The sequence below is a fragment of the Falco biarmicus genome, chromosome 9, assembly GCF_023638135.1.
Source record: "Falco biarmicus isolate bFalBia1 chromosome 9, bFalBia1.pri, whole genome shotgun sequence".
Classification (NCBI taxonomy): Eukaryota; Metazoa; Chordata; class Aves; order Falconiformes; family Falconidae; genus Falco; species Falco biarmicus.
The window spans coordinates 51240801-51261910 of record NC_079296.1 but is presented as its reverse complement, the minus strand read 5'-3'; the positions used below and the strand labels follow the sequence as shown (position 1 = coordinate 51261910).

The 21110-nt window shown below is 40.0% G+C and overlaps 1 protein-coding gene across 2 annotated transcripts; it reads right to left on the bottom strand.

Moving 5' to 3' along the window:
* Positions 1 to 448: 448 nt before the first annotated feature.
* ACADSB (acyl-CoA dehydrogenase short/branched chain) lies at positions 449 to 21102 on the bottom strand. 2 transcript variants are annotated; one of them, XM_056351908.1, is made up of 11 exons: positions 21007 to 21102; positions 16361 to 16520; positions 15326 to 15426; positions 13183 to 13389; positions 12584 to 12754; positions 10147 to 10272; positions 9693 to 9785; positions 6873 to 6962; positions 5154 to 5291; positions 4372 to 4471; positions 449 to 3685 (listed from the first exon to the last, which is right to left on the bottom strand). In XM_056351908.1, exons 1-11 carry the CDS (start codon positions 21043 to 21045, stop codon positions 3615 to 3617), a joined length of 1296 nt encoding a protein of 431 aa, XP_056207883.1. In that variant the 5' UTR covers positions 21046 to 21102; the 3' UTR covers positions 449 to 3614. The 2 variants fall into 2 exon arrangements, with proteins under 2 accessions (XP_056207883.1, XP_056207882.1); XM_056351907.1 differs by having other exon boundaries at positions 16361 to 16523; positions 21007 to 21098.
* Between the last annotated feature and the right edge of the window lie 8 nt (positions 21103 to 21110).

Genomic DNA, 21110 nt, shown 5'->3' with positions numbered 1-21110 from the left:
CACTTGATTTGTGCCTCCACCAACAGTTTGCACAGTGACAGCGTAACAGGTAAATATTTATGAAGTATTTGTGGTAGCTGTTAACCACTTTCACGTAATTCTCTCTGGAGAAGATCTATCACATTGGTACACTGAATACATTCTGGGGTTAAGGAAGAACATTTATTCAGCTTTTGTGTATCCAGTAAGCAAGCTCAGTAAAGTCAGACAGCTGCTTTCAAAGTAACTGTGTTTCAAATCAAGCTTAGCTTGGTAGGAAGAACTTGAAATGTGTCTCTTACCAAAAGATTTCCAAATGGAAATGCAATAACATGTTAATTAGGAAATTCTTTACATAGCAAAAGGCTCCCAATGAACAATTACTTCGTATTTCACATAAGCCTTTTATAACACAATCTTTATATGGGGAAAAGAAAATATGGAAGAAAGAACAACAGCATAGAAAACGTCATATAAAATGTTGTATTTGAGTATTTCCCAAGTAGTGATTAAACCTTTCCATGGAAATCTGCCTCAGACCGTTATCACAAACAGAATAAAACTAAAGAAACCTGACGAACGATACAGTCATTCTCTCCCAGCACAAAAACTGCAAGATCTGGGAAAAAATTTAGATGACACATTAGAGAGTCATCACCCGATACAAGAGATGAGCATTGTATCAAGTCAAATATAAAATTCAGGCACTTTTTAATACATTCTCAATACAGGTCTTTTCTTCTAACGGGGAAGCCCAGATGCAACGTTTGATACTGACGATGCTGTTGCAGGACGACAGACTAGACTGACTGGGCTGACTAAGGGCGTGTAAAGGGGAAACTCAGTAATATAAACACATATCGAGTATAAAGCAGCTTTAAGTCCCATCACCAGCACAGAAAGCCTCCCGGCACTCCCCACGCCACCTCTGCAGCCCTGCACCTACTGCTACAGCCAGCCACCATCAACAGCCCTGTGCCCACGATGCCAAATGTAGAAACGCAATTTATGACAATCCATAAATGCCTGTCCCAAACTCAACAGGAGGTGGGGAGTGCAGGCAGCTCTTAACAGCTCCTGGACAACGGCACAGCGCATCTCATCACTAAACCAACATCTGCGTTTAGTGCAGCAATGGAGTCCGGCTTAAGGAGATGAAATAACTCTTCCCAAAATCAGCGACCAGAATAGCTAATGCTCTCCACAGTGGCACGTGCCCTTTTAAAACAATGATGAAAGAAACTCAGTGGTTGTAATTAATTTGTGCACATATTCCTCCACAGAATTCTGTGGACAAAATCCAATTACAATACACACATTTCTTTCAAAAGTTATTGCATACAGAATATAGCATATAGAACTGAGAGATGTGAAATATTTACAGCTGTAACATTAATTAAAGGCTTGACCTCGCTTTTCTGAGAACTGTTCAGTAGCTGATAAGGCTGTTCAGGTTGTTTTCTGGGCTAGGCCTCCAAGTTCAGACCGTAGGAAATAACACTATTTTGATTTTTTTCCTGATTAGGTTTTCAAATGGATACCTGACACAATTCTACACAGAGACAGTTCTTTTACATAATCCTGGATATCCAGCCCTTAACAGTCGTTTGAAAGCTCTGCACTTTCCTCCATAAAGGGTTTGCTTTTAGCTCTATATTAAGTCATTTAAGTATTGCCATACACTCCCTAGCCTCACGTAAAACTGCAGTAGACAAGCTAAGATAGCATCTCCAACTAGGAGACCTATTAAAACGTATGAATCAAAACCTGATCTCTGCTAACACTCATGTTAGCAAAGCAGGCTAAACTGCAGCAGCTAAGGACTGCCCCACATTAGCCCAACTCATCACGTTAATCAACGCTAACTCAACCATTTTGTAGTACGGTTATGACTATTTTAGACTTGCAGATAGACTGCATTGAGCAGAATAGCTGTAGTTAACTGCTGCGGTGTCTGTAGTCTTAATTCTAGTCTAACCATCTCCCTAGCCACTTCAGCTGAAAGAAAGCCTCAACCCACTTGAAATGCATTAATAATGATAACAACAATAATACTACTAAAGCAAACTTCAGAAATTATCTAGGCTACCCTCCTACTCTTGAATTTTTGAAAAATCTCAGAGCTGTTAAACTGATACGGGAGGGTTTTTTTTTATTGGCATTAGGAGAATTATCACATTAATTCTTTACCTGTCAACAGGCAAAGCATATACGTAGGGGGATTAATTCACTAAAGTAGTTACCTCCCTTTGAAAGGAGAAAACTTTCTAATAGTGCTTTTCCTCTTTGCTTGTTTCTTTGTATAAGGCACCGCAGTCTGCCTTAACAATCGTATTTGTTAAGTGTCACTTACCCTAGTTTTGCTAGAAAATCCTTTGGGAGCCTCAGCCTGTAACATTCTAAGCTCCACTCTAAGTGAATCATCAGTCACTAGCAAGCTTTAAAAACGTGATTCTTTTAAGTCAGTCAAAACCAGCAAACCAATCTGTCCCTCCCAAAAACACTTGAAACAAATTGCCAATTACAGCAATTATAATGATTTTTCACATATTAAGCCTTCCATCTCTTGATTCTTAGTTAATTAGTTCTCCAGTACTGAAGAGGTTTCTGCCATAAATAAAATGTGTAATTTTAAAGTAAACAGAGGGGTAAAAATGCAAATACTTCTCAACCTCCCCTCCCCCCGGAGAAAAACTTTGCTAGAGAACCACTAACTTCCGTGAGTGAGTTTTCTATGCTGCAAATTAACAGGCCCTCCCTAACTCCCAGGAAGGCTCTGAAGGATTAAAATTTGTAAAATGCACTGAACACAGAAAGGCCACCGTGAGGTAGTGTCACAGCATTTCTATTATCTAGCTTACATCTCTGTCTTTTTGCAGAACTACTAGAGCTTTTTTAACCCCATTTCACAAAGATTTCAACTCAACCTTTTATGAAAGGAGAACTATAAATAGCCTTGTAGATTAAAACCGTTAAAAGCTGAGAAGGCTGGAAAGGAAGGTAGATATTATCCAGCTTTCAGTACTACAAATTGGGGCTGGAAGGGCTTAATTACCAAGATATACTTAAGAACACACTAAGGGCTGCTATAAAAATTACTCCAATTACAGCAGCTCTACAGACATTACTCCACCTGGAAGAGAAGAAACCATCACTTCTCTTTCCACATACCTCTTCTGTACCCCATGCTAATAGAGGGCATCACGAACAAACAGAAGCTTTGTGCCATACAACAGTTCTGCTGCACACTGAGTCCTTTCTCTCAGGTGGCCTAACACCATTCACACCAGGTAGGCCAAGGATTTTGCTTCTTTTGTTTTCATTTTGAAATCTCAACGTGGAGATACGCTGCATGTATAACATAAGGCAACAAAATAATTTCAGCCAATGTGTTAGCTTAGAAGTCTCTAAGGCAGAAACCCAAAATTTGAATTTGAAGGTGGAATTCATGATTTTGCATGAATTACACACACACTGTCCTGAAATGGGGAATTCATAGTTTTGCTTATGATTTCATCTGTGATGATATATTCTTATTTATGATGTAATTATAAAAGCATTAACAACAAATGTGTAATTAACAATGAATGTTCAGGAAAATAATTTCCATTAACAGTCAATAAGTCCTTATGGTTTCAGTACTCCTGTGCTAAGCTTTTTGCAATGGTGCTCAACTGGATATTTGAAGTTCCTTCATATATTGTACCTGAAATCAGAAGAAAATAGGTCAGAATAAAACCACAGTGAGTACATGAGAGACCAAGATATTGTTTTAACAGTTCAGTTAAAATGCTCACAAATTATGAAGTGAAACTTTACTAAGCAAGTTCTAGAAACAGAATTACAATAACATAGATAATATTATAATACAAAAATGTTCAGATTTAACAATCTGCAACAGTTAGACTTCTGCTGGTACAATATAATGATGTTTTCCTGAAAAGCAATTCCTAAATAACCAACAAACCCTAAGTATTTACAAATGCTATCAGCAACAGAAGTCAAAGAAAGGATAATATTGTTAGAGATGTCAGACTGTAAGGTCCAAGGATTATACTAGGAAACAACCAAGTCTTGAGAATAAAACTCAACATAGATTCAGATCTTAATGCCAAAGAGGGGATTTTCAGGTTTTTTGAGCTGGAATCTTGTTAATAGAATGGGACACAATGTCTGTATCTGTATTTTAAATGGTATTTAAGTAAACATTTTAGTTAGCCTTACATACAGATGTTTATACCTAAAGTTTAACCTTTTTACATCTGAGCCTTTGAATCAGTGTTGGTAAGTCTCAGGGAAAAAATATCTTAAATAAAAATAGCCACTCATTCATCCTCAAACTTTAATACCACTAATGCTATAAGAAATACTTGTTTAGAAACTGTCACTCACCTATCTTGCAGTCACGATAATACTTTTCTATTGGATAATTTTTTGTGAATCCAACACCACCCATCCATTCAATGCATTTACTAGTTGTCAGTGTTGCAACCTATGAAAATAGTTTCAGAGTTACAATTTCAGGACTCCACTTCCTGCAGATGGTAGTAAATTTTATTCTTTGTAGCTATTTAAAGAAAACCAAAACAGCAATAAAAGCAGTAAACTAGGACAAGTGGGAAGAAGATGACTGGTAATCTTGTATTCATCTTATGCAAGCCATTTTAGAATAAAAAGGACATTTTTCTAAATCAGAGAACATCAAGAATCCACTAAATACTGCAATAGTTCATATGCTGCCCTTTGAAAAAGACTAGCAGCGGTATACAAGACAGCAGTTACAAAGGGGCAGAAGCAATCCAGTTTTGAAACTTTTTAAGAGTCACAGTTGTGACCAGCAGAGTTGAAAGAGTCACAAATGAAGTCTCACCATGCCATTTCTGCAGCCACAAAAACAGAATTCTGAGAAAATGAAATCTCTCGAGATGAGTGAAAATATTAATTCGCTTTCTCCTTGGATGTTGTTGCTTGTTTTTCAAAATTTTATTTAAGGACATGAGCAGTTTATTCTTTGGTAGCCTACTTTACGTTCCATACATAGACTGAGAAGCAAGATAAAAGTACATCCACATATTTCACATCAAAATATGAATTAAAAGTAATATGTTCAGTAACAGAAGAACTTTCTACACAGCAGTGAAATAAATCCACTGAATAAAGGAACTGCAAGTTACCTCAGCAGCGTAGTACTTGGCCATGCTCGCCTCCTTTATGAATGGCCTTCCTGTTTCAGCAAGACGGGCTGCGTTGTAGGTCAGCAACCTTGCTGCCTCCAGCTGCGTGGCCACCTGAGCTATCTGATGTTGCATCCCCTGTAACGAGTACACCACAAGTCACCCAGAACCAGTATCTCGTACAGTATCTGTACCGTACAACGTACAGTTGTACGTGTAAAGTACAACTGGCATTTCTAGCAAGAACCATGCTCTTCACCAAGCAACATACCTACACTCTAAAGTAAAAATACAAAAATCCAGATGGACTAGTAATTCCACATTTCTCTGCGTCTATTGACACTGAAGCTGGGAAAACTTCTGGGCCCCCAAAGTCCTTTTAGGAACTGCACTCTCATCTTCTCCTTCCCTCTTCTTGGATTCAGGAGTACAGGGGAGCTTCTTGCCTGACTGGCTGGACAGAAGGGTTACTTATTGGCACCCACGAATATCAAGGAAAATTTCAGCCAAATCTTAACATTCTCCTCAGCACTGCAGGGACAAGGCTAGGTCAAAGCTGTATTTTTATTTTGCAGCTGTCTACTGAGAACATTCATACGTTAACAAGTCTAGGTCCCTGACGAGCTCAACAGAGAAAGACTTGAAAACAAGTACCTCCTAAAGTGGACAACTAGCAAGGTGACAACTATTTCTTCCCAGGTCCCATAGCTATGAGACAAGAGTTAGGAGCAGTATGGAAGTACGGACATGAGTGATGAACAGATTCAAGGGGAAGGAAAAAGGTGATGGAGCTTACACCTAAATGGTAGATATTACAGAAGAATGGGTTTATTTAAGGAGACCCAAACATTATGATGACTGAAAAATGAACATTTAGTAGTCTAACTTGCTCCTAAACCACAATGAAATCATTCATCCTACTTGAACATTAACTCTTCTTCCTAAAATTTGCAAAAAATGATGCAGGTTGAAATAACAAAATGATTTGGCAATTACAAATTCCATTTTCCATTCAAAAGATGCAGTTCCAATCACTTCCTAGATATCTGTGGGTGCATCCTAAAATTTGTATAAATTACGAGTAGTACTAATGTTCCTTCTCTTCAGCCAAGATGTAGGTTTCTTTTAACAAGAAAATTACTATAGTAATTACAATTATGTATCTTCCTTATTAAACTATACATCATTTTTGCAACAAAGAGTCTTTTTTGGTTTAAGATACAGATATTATCCTGAAAACGAAATGTCTTTGTATAGCACAGGAAATCCAATAACTCAATCAGTTTTCCTCATCTTCTTATAATTTCTAGTGTCTCCAGAAAAAGGCCTTCCCCTATGCCTCATGAAAGGGTATAAAAACTGGAATACATTCAACACAGTGATATCAAAATCAGAAAAGAAAGGAGTTCCATGTGCATTATTTTCAAAGGCTGTCAATATGCTATCAAGCAAAAGGAGTTATGTCAGTAATGTTTTGAAGTTTTCAATTATTTATATGGTACTTGCAAAGGCATATAGCACTGAACTCATGTATTTGATGTGGCAGATGAATGCTCATCCGAAATGCTTCTGAAAAATTCTCAGATATTGAGGAGGAGAGACATGGCACAAGGTGCAGTACAAATTATGCAAATCAGATTATTCGTTTTACTGACTTCATCTACAGTCATAAGTGCTACTTTCATGGAGGAAATTTCCTATGTGTACATTAACAAGTACCTGGAAATCGAATACGCTTTTCCCGAACTGGACTCTCTCCTTTGTATAGGGAACCGTATGGTCAAAACATCCCTGTGCCAGTCCTAACATCTGTAAGAAATAAGAAATATGTAACTAAAAATTAGTTAATTGAATGTACTTAATGGAGACCGTAACAGTTGATCTTCTGATTAGGCAGTTCACCCTTTGTAAAAAGCTTGTTATCAGGAGGAAAGTTAAGTTTTCTTACCTAGGGATTGCTAAAACTTACACAAAGCTAAAATATAATAAAGGTTCTATATAGAATCTCAAAAGCCAGAATTTTACAGTTACTAGATGTACCGAGGTGAGTTATGACAAAACAAAACAGAAGATGTTGAGGAATAAGCCTATTCCATTCATGAAAGAAACTTTATTAGTACAGGCAAATATTTGTGAAAACACCATCACTAATTTTTGAACAAAACTTAAGGGCCAACAGTGGTTGCATGAATATTAAGTGTTTCTTGGAAAATTCTTAATTACATGAGAAAATTACCGTAAGCTACAGATCTACATTACACTGTTAAAGGAAAAATAATTTGAATGATTATTCAAAGCTATTTCCATAATCAAAATAATTTTTCATTTTATAGAAGACACTGGACTGTCAGAATTAGCAATTTATTTCAGAAGTTAGAAAACTAGCGTAGTGGGAGGAGAGAGAACATTTCTTCCAGAATTTTCTAGAAAAAGCAACTCTGCAGAACAAGTTTAGAAGACCCACTGCTTTTTCACACACTCTCTTCACTCAGCAGTGAAGAGAGCAAAACATAATTTTTATCTTGGAGGATAACATACGGGAAAACTACACATGAACATTTATAAAGAAGTAACTCGCATCTATCCTAGTGTCTGATTTGTTAGCCTAAAGAAACATTATGAAATCTGGAAAGTAAGTTAATTTTACATTTTTTTAACTACTAAATTTTGAGGAGTGTATTGCATTCCAAACAAGACAGCAAAGAAAGGACCTTGCCTTTCATATACCTTGGCATATATAGCTATTAGGAAATAAGATCAGTTGGTTTCATTATATAACTACCATCCATCTGAATGCATTGTTTCTACCTAATTTCTTTCCTACAAAAAACAAAGATAGGAAATTAAGATTAGGGAAAGCATCAGATAAGTAAAAGAAAAAAACAAGGGGGGGGAAATGAATGGCGTGAAGAACTATCAAGAAGCAAGGCAGCAGTATATGGTAAAATTGGAATCTTGTAAAGTCAGGAAGGGATTCCACAATGTGGCGGTCAGCGGCCACATCAAGTGGCTTAGTCAAACTACTTGTAACGATGTACAAGAGTGTATAGGTATTTTTTGATTGACCTGCATATTAAGCTGAAAGCCAAGGGCCCCAGGAAGACAAAAACATGATTCTGGCTGGGTTCAGATATCTACTCCATCATTTAAGGTTTTAGAAAAAAACCACACAATACATAAATAACATTAGAAAATAACACAGTCTGCTGCTAATCAGCTGTATTACCAGATTTGTTGCCTTCTTATATAAACTCATATAGATGAACCACGTATATCAACTACAGCACCCAGAACAATATACGCAGCTACCTTGCACTAAAACTATCTGAGACTGTTCTCACAGCCACAATTCCATTTTATGAAATGTTCGTTATCTTTTAAAACTAAATTCAGTATTACAGGGCTTTAGAACTGCTGTTCTTGTCCATTCGAGTACATTTCTCTTAATCTGGAGATGCCAACAAAGTAGTAACTAAGATATAACAACTACCTGATATTAACTTCAGGTTATAAGTGTAACTTGGAGTAATTAAGAGTAAAATCCAGACCATATATTTTACTGCCAGTGCCTCTACTTTATCCATATCTCTGGGAACAATGGGGCCCACAGGCCCAGTTTTTTAAATGCCGTATCAGACAAAGTTCAGCCACAGGTAATCTTGAGTAATGATACAAAAGCCAATCCATTTATCAGCATAGTGTTTTTCATGAGGACAATTACTTCTGGTCTGCCTGCAAACTAGGGCAAAAGGTAAGGCAGACTGGTAGTACAGACATATTACATCATATACAGCACAACTACACCCACAACAAAGTAGAATCAAAGAAAAGATTACTTTCAGAAGTAAATTAAAAATATAAAAACTTGCCATAAGTAATTTTATTTTAGGGCTGACCCTGATTTCCACTGAAATCAACAGCAATCTGAGATCCAAATTGAGTTTACAACAAAATACAACATTTTGAAATAACTCCAAGGCCAATAAATGTTTTCCCCCAAGATGCCATAAAGTTCAATTTTCAAACGCAACAACAAACTAGGACACTTCTGCTATAAAAATATCACATTTATTTTAAAAGTAAGTTGACTTTTAAAAATAAGTTGTTGGGAAAGCATCAGTTAATGTAAGGTCGCATTTGGCAATCCCATACAATCACAATTGGAAACATTAGTATTATACATTTCAGTGTGTTATATTTTCCAAAGCTAGTTTTCTTTGTAAAATAAATTTGCATAATGGAAGATAAAATTGTTGATATATTTCATCAGCAATAAGTTAACCACCAAAGACAAACTAATTGCTATTTAATATTTTCTAAATCTACTGCTTATGTCACCAAAGGAGAATTCTACCATTTACAGTTGGTTTAGTATTTTGCTGTAACTTAGCTACAGGAATAGTGACATCTAGTGGCAATTCAGTTTTTAATAAAGTATTTTCTAAAGTTTATTCTTCCTAACTTTAAATATTCTGTAAATTTCAATTCAAATTCAAAGTGACGTACTGGTTATATTCAGTATTAAACAAAATCACCCACCTGTGCAGCAATACCTATCCTGCCAGTATTTAGCATTCCAATTGCATACTTATAGCCTTGTCCAACCTGTCCCAGGATATTGGTCTCAGGAACCTAAAGAATGAAACAACTCAATTATTCCTGTTCTTTTCTGGTTTGCAACTGCTAGTAGGGTTCACAGGTGAAACAGTGTACGTGTTTTATTTAATGTTCCTCATAAACTTTATGACATAATGTTATGCCTCATAAAGGTATAAAATATAAGCCAGACATTTGATTCCTAGAATATCTGATCAGAACATTTCCTGATACATGTCATTACAAACTGATGACTGAGAAAAAACCGTATCAAAATTTAAGAAATCCAACCCTCCTCAAGACATCCGTGAAAGAACAGGGAGGAAAAAGTTAAAATAGGTCAAAAAATCAATACTGTACACAAATTATGCTTCAATAGCCAAACAACTTACAATACCTTAACATTTTCAAATGTCACTGGGCAGGTAGAAGATGCTCTGATTCCAAGCTTGTCCTCCTTCTTCCCTACATGTAGGCCCTCTGTGTTGCGATCTACTATGAAGCATGTAATTCCCCTGTATCCCTAGGATGAATTACAAAATATTCAAGGACTGTTTTTTATACTAACGACACCAAATGCTGGTCTAAATATCTCATTCCAATACTGAAATTTTACACTTGTTTAATACTGTATTACGAAATAAAACACTGGCACCACCACCTGTTCCCGATATCCCTGCTAATTTTGGTTTAACAGAGGCCAGAGATACCTTTCTATTAAAATATTCCGTGTGGAAAACATAATCAGAAAAACCTTAAAAGTTCTCTTGGTAAGACAAGAGGGCTGGTATTACGTACATGAAACAGGACTGTGGTGCCTCTCTATACTGGAAATCACTGGGAAAGCAGGTTATTGCTGTGAAGTTACTGCTTGCTGTTGGAACATATGTCAACAGCCAAACAACAGACTGCAAGAAGATATTGGGTATCTTCAGACTATAGTGGTCAAATGAATAATGGCTCTAAACCCATCTGTCAGATGATTCTATAGGATGCAAGACTTCACTTAAGCCTAATTTTTTCTGCTACTCTTCTCATATAAGCCTGCATATATACTCTTCCTTTTAAAGGTGTCCAAAGTAAGAGCCCTGGCTGATGAGGCTGGCGTCTCTGGGAACTATGTGTGAATATTGGAAGAGCTGCACAATTGTAAGCATTGTAACAGACCTAATTTAACACCCAGAATCGGCGCACACATTCTCCTTGTGATTCCAGGTTGCAGAATGTTGGTATGTATTTCCTCACTTTAGAGGTAGTGGAAATATAACCAATAAAGTAGTCTGAAATCATTATGACGCTATCAAAAAGTTATCAAAAAGCCCAGAGTTGATTTGGTATTCAGATAACAATCTGGACAGGACACTAATGCATGTGACGACACATAGATTGTACAGCTAATCTAAATATTGGCTTCTCTTACATACAGGCTTACGATCTTCACGTTTGATACCTTAAACTAGATTCTTGAAGAACAGAATAGTGATTCCTGATAGCTGTCACTTTTTCCTTTGTGTAATTCCTATTCCCAGTTCTCTCTCCATCACTCATTCTTGCTTCCTCAGCGTTTCCCCCAGCCAGAACCACAGCAGTGTCTCTTAAGCAACATACTACAAGGTCCATGAGACAGAAATGTGAGATGTTCCTGGCCATGTTTCCATCTCTTTCTGTCCCTAACATCCACAGCACCTCCTCTCACTTAAGAGAGTGACACTGAGAGGTAGAAAGAGTCTTGTGGCTCTTCTGGAAGAGTTGCCTCTTATGAAAGAGCAGGCTGCTGTGTCAACCTCACCTTAATGACAGCCCACCTCAATAAATGGGAGCCACTGGTGCAAAGGGTCCATTTCAGTACACAGTTCTACACTGGTCTGTTTTCTTATTTATACTGATGCCAACTGTTATTTAATCTTTGAGCAACACTGACTTTTAATCTTCTCGAATATTTAAAAGCAAACTTCTAACTTTAAGCAGACAATAAATTAAATATTTTTAAAATGTTACATTAAACCAGAAACAACTCCAGATTATATGGCGATGTACAGCAGTTAACAAATATAGAAACCAGCTTACTGAATATATTTTCAATGTATATAGTACTCTCAAAACCACCCACCAGCTTGTGAAGAAATTAATAAAAATTAAGAAAGTGACATGATGTTCAACTGCTCAATACAATTGCAGAAACCTCCCTTTTCTTATTTAGTCAAAACATGAAAACTCAATTTTTAAAATAAGTACCTTCAAGTTAATTTTTTAAGAAGGAGATACTGGAAGATGTTTAAAAAATAAGTACATTTTTTTAAACAATGTAGTTTTGTATTTGATTATTACTCTACCATACTGGTACAGTACATTTTAAAGTCTGCAGCTGACTTTTATCAATCTACATCCAAATTGGTGACAAAACTTGAAAAAAGGATATTCAGCTATGTATTTTTTTACCTGAACACACTTTCCTACAGTATACTTGTTAGGTTTTTCAGCGCATGTAGCCCAGGCTCTATTTTGCATTTTAACACCAACTTGTCCATTAAGCCAGAAGGGTTGGAAAGGCTTAGACTTGCGTGTTCTTGCGCTACTGAGAATAATATCAATGCATGCTGTGCTCTTCACCTAAGCAATTATCATTCTGACATTTTTATTTTCCCTGGTGGAAGAAATTTATTCAATCGCTCAGCAAGTTCTCTATTTTTCTTGGGAAATATTTTTGAAGGTTTGCTGTCAGCTAGGAAAAGGTGCAAAGAATATTAACCTTTAACATCAGATTATTAATACAAAATCCATAGTTTCATGTACCATCAGCTGTCACTGAAATGCAACTAACTTTAGCAACTTACTAAGGATGGATCTGTATTTGCCATCACAAAGAAAACTCCTGCATGTTCTGCTAAGCTAATCCACATCTTTGAGCCGTTGATAATATAGTAGTCTCCTTTCTTTTCAGCGCGAGTCTTCAAAGAAAAAGCATCACTGCCAGACCCAGCCTCCGAAAGACAGAAACTGCCTATCTGTCAATTGAAGGGAAAAATTAATTTTTACTGAACACATAGGCCCAACATATAACAAATTCTGCAATGAAAATAGCTATAAACAAGCACTCAGTTTAACCTATTGCATCCAAGTAGCTAAGTTTCAGATAAGGAGATTAAGAATAGAACTATGTAATTACATGTCTCTCAAAGTCAACTGCTTTAAAGTTCTGTTCCACAGTAAATTAAATTTTAATGAAGCTAATAAACGCCTTTCCACTTTTACCTCTCAGCTACTGATGACAGGACGCATCTATATCACCACAGATCTCAGCTCTAACCAGTGTTTCAAAGTTCACATGTAAAGATACTTTCCAGTGCTGTAGTCACAAAAAAACACACCCCAGTAACGTTACTTTGGTAGTAAAAACTACATTATAGTTTAGTAAAGTAAGACTTTCACTCACTGTATCTTTAGCCACTCTGGGCAAGTAAGTTCTCTTTTGTTCTTCTGTTCCGTATGTGGTAAACAACTTATTTGTTAGTGTATTTTGGAGTTCACATAGAAGAGCTACAGCTGGATCAACTTTGGCCAATTCTTCCACCACCAATATGACTGAAAAAAATGAAGCTCCAGTTCCTCCATATTCTTCCCCAAGCTCAATACTCATCAGCTGAAATGTAAAAGATGGAAATATATAGACCTGTTAGTTCCTGTCAACAACTTGTTAGTCCAAGCTGACACTTAAGAGATTAAAATAAAAACCACAGAATATAAGTATTTCCAGATCCTTTCCCAGACCTGTTTTCTTTCAATACCCTGAAAAAAATGACAATTCTTCACAGAATCGTAGAATCATTTAGGTTGGAGATCATAAGGTTTAAAATCATTGAGTCCAACCACCAACCCAGCACTGCCCAGCCCACCGCTAACCCGTGTCCCTAACTGCCACACCTACACACCTTTTAGACACCTCCAGGGCTGGTGACCCCACCAGCTCCCTGGGCAGCCTGTGCCAGGGCTTGCCCACCCTTTTGGTGAAGAAGAACTTTCCCTGCCACCCAACCTAACCCTCCCCTGGCGCAACTCGAGGCCGTTCCCTCTTGTCCTGTGGCTGGTTCCCTGGGAGCAGAGACCGACCCCCCCTGCCCACAGCCCCTGCCAGGGAGCTGAGAGCCATCAGGGCCCCCCGAGCCCCCTTTTCTGCAGGCTGAGCCCCCCCAGCTCCCCCAGCCGCTGCCCACCAGCCCTGTGCCCCAGCCCCCTGCCCAGCCCCCTGCCCGGCTCTGGACACGCTGCGGCCCCTCAGGGTCTGTCTGGGAGTGAGGGGCCCAGAGCTGAGCCCGGCTTTGAGGGGCGGCCTGGCCAGTGCCCAGCGCAGGGGGACGGGCGCTGCCCTGGCCCTGCTGGCCACGCTGCTTCGGCTACCAGCCAGGGTGCTGCTGGCCTTCTCGGCCCCCTGGGCACACGGGGGGCTCATGCCCAGCCGCTGCTGCCCAGCCCCCCAGCCCCTTTCCCGCCGGGCAGCTCCCAGCCCCTGCCCCAGCCCGCGGCTGCCGGGGGCGGCTGTGCCCCAGGGGCAGGGCCCGGCACGGACCCGGGGTGACCCTCACACCGGTGGCCTCGGCCCCTCGGCCCGGCCTGCCCAGGTCCCTCTGCAGCCCCCTGCCCCCCGGCAGGTCAGCGCTCCCCCCGGCTGCGTGTGGGCCGGAACCTGACTGAGGGGGCACTCGATCCCCTCACCCGGGTCATCGATCAGGAGATTAAACAGAGCCGGCCCCAGCGCCGAGCCCTGGGGAGCACCACGTGTGACGGCCGCCGGCGGGGGGTGACTCCTGTCACCACCACGCTCTGGGCCTGGCCACCCACCAGGCTTGTACCCAGTGAGGGGGACACCTGCCCCCGCCAGGAGCAGCCAGCTCCTCCAGGAGATGCGGTGGGGAATGGTCAATGGCTTGGCTCACGCCTCGGCAGACAACATGCACATTAACGCAAGAAATAACTAACATTCATTATACGCGCCAATCATCACCCTAATGTAATTAAATTTTCCAGAACAACTGCAATCTCAACAGAAGTCTATTATTTGCTGTTGACATTATATGAAATGACATTCTAAACACAGACAAGCTTTAGGTTTGATAGCAGGAAAGGCTAAAATCGAATCCAGGAACGAACACCACAATAGCTGTTACACAAGTCCTCGTGAGACTGCCCACCAAGGACACAGGACTCCCGATACCTTTTTCCAGCAACACTTATCTGAGTCATGGTGGTTCTAACATTCTATGCAATTATGCTTATCCAGTTAAAAAAATCCAAATAGTGAGGTGAGGGGGAGTCAAGGAACTCAAAGGTAAGATGAAGAATGTGGTATGTAAGAAGGAGAGATGGAAGCAGTATTACAGTAAAAGATGGAGAGTGATAATGCAGTGGAAAAGAAGAGAAAGTTACCTTGCTGTTGATAAATCAGAAGTTTTTAATGATTCACTAGTTCACATGAATTATATCTCTCAATCTTTTAAGCTAAAAATCTGAAAAGTGCACAGCTAGAGACTAACAAAATTGTATCACTTTCTGAATAAAAAAATAAGTAAAAGTGTGCAGACCCCTTGTTCAAACAATCCTCGTATTACAGAGTCTTCCATTTTTGAATTCTCATCCATTTTTTGCACCAGAGGTGCAACTTGCTCCTGAGCAAATTTTGCCACTGTAAAGAGGACAAGAAAGAAAGCATGTAAGTATTGTAACACTTTCTTTGAAGATCAATATAACAGTAATGTGGTACTTTTGACAGGTTATGTATGTATTCCCTGACTCTCCCAGACAAGTTAATAAAAAGAAAGTTGCCCAATTGAAACAAGATGACCTACCTGCCACAAGACTCAATTATAATTACATTCTGAACTTAGCTATAACTCTCTACATCAAAGCAAATACTTCCTATAAATTCAGAAACTTTGAAAGCATCTCAGCAACACTTATGTAACATTGGTTGACCAAAAAAATTATGCAAATTATTTTAAATACATCCCTTATTTGGTTAGCTGTATTGTATTTCTGTAAATTAAACCTGCATTTTGGTAAGATGGTCTCAGGTTTTAATGCATGTTATTTTGAGTGAACAAAATCCTGAGACTGCTTTGTTTAATCAGGGCCTTTTGTAAGCTCTCTCCCAGATGTGCAGGTCCTCACTCTTTCACCTTTGCTCTGAGGATCCCTTCTGAAACACTGTCTTCTTTGCGCAGGCCTGGCTGCATTGCAGACACTCACACCACATCTGTCACCATTCTGGGTATACTTGAAATCTCTCACAACCAGCTGGAGCAGTTAACTGGAGCTGAACTAAACACTTCAGAAAGGGCACGAGTCAATGCCAGGCAACTTCTGTGACAGCAACAGTTTTAAACAGTTAACATTTATTTATGCAGAGTACACTCCACTGTGGTACGTGGAACTGTGCTATGGTAACATGAAAAAAGAACATTACATTTTTCTCTTGTGAATTAAAGCAGTTTTAAAATTAAGCACAATCCCACAAAATAATCTCAACATTTAACTAGAATTAAATAAAGAAACTTCTAAGCCAAACTTTCCCTTCTAGTTAAGTATTTCTGAATTTTAACTACACAGAAAATAGGTACCCATATTTTTCAGCATTGTTTCCTCTTCGGTGAATGTCTGAAGCGGAGCACAGACAACTCCATCACTGGCTAGATTTGGCATCAGTTCCGATTTGGAGGATCTAAAGACATGTGGATAAGCCCTCCAAGGAGCCAAGTACGCTGGCATATTTCTTTTCAGCTGCTGATAATAAATACAGAACATGCAAACAGTTAATGGAATTTGTATTTGTATACAGACAGCAGTACAAAATTTTACGTAGTGTTTTTATTCAGTAAATGATCAGGAAATGTAACTTACATTCAATTTCTAGTTTGAAAGGTTTTGAGAAGATTTACATCCCCCACCCCTCCCGCAGTGTCCTAAAACATAATATCCTTTAATTACACTTTTAACCCCACGCAATTTTCTTTCTAAGTTTGCTAACACAATGCTGCTCTACAAAGTATTCAAACATTAATTTTAGTCAATTTTGGCATTTACACCAAATAAATCCTGCTGATAGTGTTTATTTTTATAGATGATTTTGCAAGTCCATTGCAATGCTCATGTAGTAAGCATCTATTTTGACAGAATACCTTAATTAACAAATACAAGAGTAAATGTGAAATAGACATACAGATGTTTTTCATAGAAGACCTGTCAACTTTATCTTAAGGTTTCTACCTGGCTTTCTAGAGACCAGCAACTCTTGTTTCTAAAGCTATCTGACAGCACTTTATCTGGATTATTGGTAATGTTGTGAAAGGGCAGAACTTCTAACAGCACTGTGGATTTTTGTGTTCAAACTCCACTACTTAATGATTTTCAGAAGGAGCAGACATTTGATAGACGAAGCCCTGGTATTTGCATGCCTCTGTATAGTTAATTTCTACACAGTTAAGTTTAAATCCTATAGTTAGTATGTTAATAATACCATGTAACTAATACCTAATTGTTTTATTTGGCTGACTTATTTAAAAAGTACAGGAAGGAACTAAAATTAACCCCTTCCCATTTATCCATGGTATACAACAATTTCAAATGAGATCAAGAAGCACTGGTTATCCAACCAAGAGAGCAGAGGTATTAGAGTGTTTTACTATAGGGGGAATGGTGTTAAGCTCACGTGGCAAAAGTCACAAAAATGAACAGGACAGTGGCTTTGGCAGCAAGCTACATATAGTTGATTGTCAGAATGGTAGACATAGATAATGTGACAGGTAATTAGTTTTGTACCTTGGAGACCTATGAACTACTTTGTGTTCAAAGACTTAATGAAGTAGGTAACAGCAGGCTTCAGAAAGGAACGTTTGGTTTGAAAGTTAATACACTTTCCAATGACACACTAATTTCTTAGGATTTAAAAAAAAGTTAGCATAATAAATATGATCTGGCTTAAAAAGCAACAGGCTAACACAGTAGCTCAACTGCTGCAAAATGTATTCCTGAAAAGCAGTATTCAAAAAAGAAGCAAGTTCAACTGACTGATCTCCAAAGAGACAAGACAGAAAATGGCTTTGCTCTCATGGCTCCCTAAACCCAGCTTACTCTGTGGCTAACATCTACAGATCAGATCTTTGCTGCAGATTTCTGTCACTTCTGCTATGTTAGTCTAAATTGTGGAGATATTAATGTCTCACCAAGACAACTGCTGACAGAAACCTCCAGCAGACACACAGCTGTGCCATAAAAATAACGTATACATGAGCATATGCCTGCCAACATCCATTTTTGCCAACATGCATTCTTAACCCCAAAGCGAGGAGACCGACTGACTGTGCCGTAACCAGACTGCTATTTGGCTCACAGAACGCAGGACAATTTTGCAATGCACACTGTGACAGCAGCATTCCTCAAAAAATGGCAGAAACTTCAGGGTCAGGAAGTAAAAATTCCTTTGATCCTTCTAATAATTCACTCTCTTTCATGTTGGCTTTCAACACTTGTCATCTGCCTGGCTGAAGAACTGATGTAAAACAGATCTACGGACTCTTTTTTTGTCTTAGAGACAAGATGCATAAGTCTATTATGGGAAGGAAAACTCCAACTTTAGCACAACCAGTCATGCATGACAACAAAAAACACAGTAAGAAGTGGTAATACAGAAAATATTGCTGTGAACATTCAATGTTCATTCACATTCGACACCCCTGGTCACATAAACCAAACACTGACTAGTGGGGCTGATTCATGAATACAAAGATTGGATGACCAGCAATAGCTGCAACACTTTCAAATGAAGACGAAGTTACTGGCATGACCATAGGCTTCACAGAAAAACAGAGCGAGCTACTCTATTAGAGATAAAAACCAAGGCAACCATGTTCTGGAAGCTGTCAAGTCAGGAAAAGATTATTTGCAGAACATCCAACTATGGTAGGGTCACTCAACACCCAGGTGCGCAAACATCCACCTGTGTAAGTCTATATTCTTAGCAAGGTCCGATAAGGAAAAACCTAAGTATGCACACACACATATATTTAACATGGTATGCTTCCTGAGTAGTTATAGGATTAGAAATCACACATATTTCCTGCTTCTTCCACTACTTTATTTCCAAGTACAAAGAAAAAAGCATTCTTCTGTTATGGTAGCTTAACCGAAGATGAATCACTGAGAATATTTTACTGGTACTGACCAAGAGCCATCGGGAAAAAATGCACAGTGCCTTCTTAGGAATACAAATCTTTTTGAAAATCTGCAGGTAGGTACAGTCAGTAGGCAATAAGCCAGTACTGCTGAAACAACTAGTATTACTCTGGGATTACCTCTACTTTTGTTTGATGGCACCTGATGCTTGGGTGTAGAATTATCAACCCCACAGGTGAACATATCACGAAACTCATGCAGAGCACTCTGCTTCACGCAAAGCAAGAAGTACAGATCTTGTAGACCACAAAAAATACACTGATTTTTCTCAGATGCTTTCATGAAAACGGGAAGCCAGACAAACTTGATTAAAAGCAGCCCAGCAAGGTCAAACACAAGTGCATGGGGCTGTATCGGCAGAGGTGACCTGCCAAATGCCTGGCTAGCAAGTAGAAGCTTTGAAACACAGTAAACAGCTTAGTGTTTGTTACAGGTTACGGCCACTACAGCAGGCCTGTTCTTGGCAACATGCCAAAGGTTCTGAGAAAGTTACCACTCACGGGAACCATCCCTTAGTAGAAACTACCCCAAGCCTTCCCCTCTCCCCACAGCTTTCACGTGGAGGCTCTTCCACTGAAATCAACTCACTTGAGAGCAGCAGGGAAAGGCATCCTACTGCAGCAAGAGAAACAAAGGCAGCCCTCAGTGTACATACAGAACAAAAGCAGTATTTATCACAAGGTTACCTTGAAAAGTCTTACAACCAGTAGGATGGTCCCAAGGGATGAGAGCTGTACTGGCAACACCCACGGACACAGCAGCAACCCACAGGTATGCCAGACTAATAGCATGGTGTAGAAATTATGTTTTATTTCAACACCTACATTTTTAAAAAATCAACTCACTACATTATTGTTTACATTTTTATTCTTAGAAGTCATACATATTACTAACTTACAGATAGCTTTTTAAAGTATGTGTATTACTCAAATCTTTTGATACTGCTTCCCTTCCCTTATTTTCTGTAGGTAAGGTAAAGATGTCCACTGCTACAAGATTCATACTACTTACCCTACTGAACACAAGTATTTGAAAATTGGTTTCTGGGTTGCTGATAACATTGATTTTTCTGCTTATCTCAATTCTTACCTCTACCTCAGCTCTTTAAAGATCAGTTATTTCAGCTTCCTTGTTTGTTTTATACAATCTGAAACAAGACTTTAAATGCTGGTAGACCTGGCAGCAGCATTAAGATAAAGCCCAAAGCAATATATTTTCCAAAGCTCACTCTGCCTTCCTTGATGACTTCCACTCCTGTATCTGTTCTAGCTGGTTTCCAGCCAGCTCCTGTTTCTAAGCTGAGAAGCTTCATCACAGGAAGCTTGCTTGCTCTCATTTATGGGGTTGATTTTCTTTATTTGCTGTCACCACACACACACAAGCTGCCATGAGAAGGTCCCAGACAGTTTGTTTTCTCAGTCTACACAGTAGAAGCTCATGCATGGCACGAACCCTGGTATCCTGCTTCTTTCCTTCGCCTTTTGATTATCCCTGTGGCGCCACAAGCTTGCTTAGGTAAGTAAAGCAGACGTGAAAGCACCACAGCTGCTGGAGCCGTGCTGTCTCCTCACAGGCGTGTCAGCTGCTCCAACTACAAGCCGCTTCACAAGACTAGCAAGAGCTTCTCTTAGCAAGGCGTTACCTGACAGCACCCCTCCATGCAAAGAACCGGCAAGGCAAAGGAGCCGAGCGCCTGCAAACCCACCCTCAGGCCCCTGCAGAGCTGCACCTGAACCGGCCGCCTGCGCCCCGCCAGCTCCGAGCCCCCGCGCTCAGCTCCCGCCGGGAGCCGCCCCCGGCCGGCCGCGGCAGCCCTTCCCCACCGGTGGCACCGGGGAGCCGCGTACCGGGCCGGCGGGGCCCCCTCAGCAGCCTGCGGCGAGGGGCAGGGAGAGGCCAGGCGCGGGCCCGCCGCGCACGGCACATCCCCCGCTCACCCCTCCCTCAGGCACCCGCGGAAGCGTCAGAGGAGGCCGGCACCCCGGTTAGGAGAGGAGGGCCCACCCCTCTCCCGCGCTCAGGCGCCCCGCTTCACCTTCGCGCAGCTCCTCAACCAGCCGCCCGCCGCAGCCATGTTAGCGCCCGCCGCGGGCCGGCCCCGCCCTGATGCGCGCGCCGCGCCGCTGAGCGGCGGGCCAC

Bases quoted from the DNA above. Each gene is read 5' to 3' on its own strand.
- ACADSB (XM_056351907.1), bottom strand. From the start codon at position 21,045: ATGGCTGCGGCGGGCGGCTGGTTGAGGAGCTGCGCGAAG. The intron at 16,524-21,006 runs GTGAAGCGGGGC...ATTTATTATCAG, and splicing joins GGTTGAGGAGCTGCGCGAAG to CAGCTGAAAAGAAATATGCC. The intron at 5,292-6,872 runs GTACTTGTTAAT...TACTCGTTACAG, and splicing joins AAAGCGTATTCGATTTCCAG to GGGATGCAACATCAGATAGC.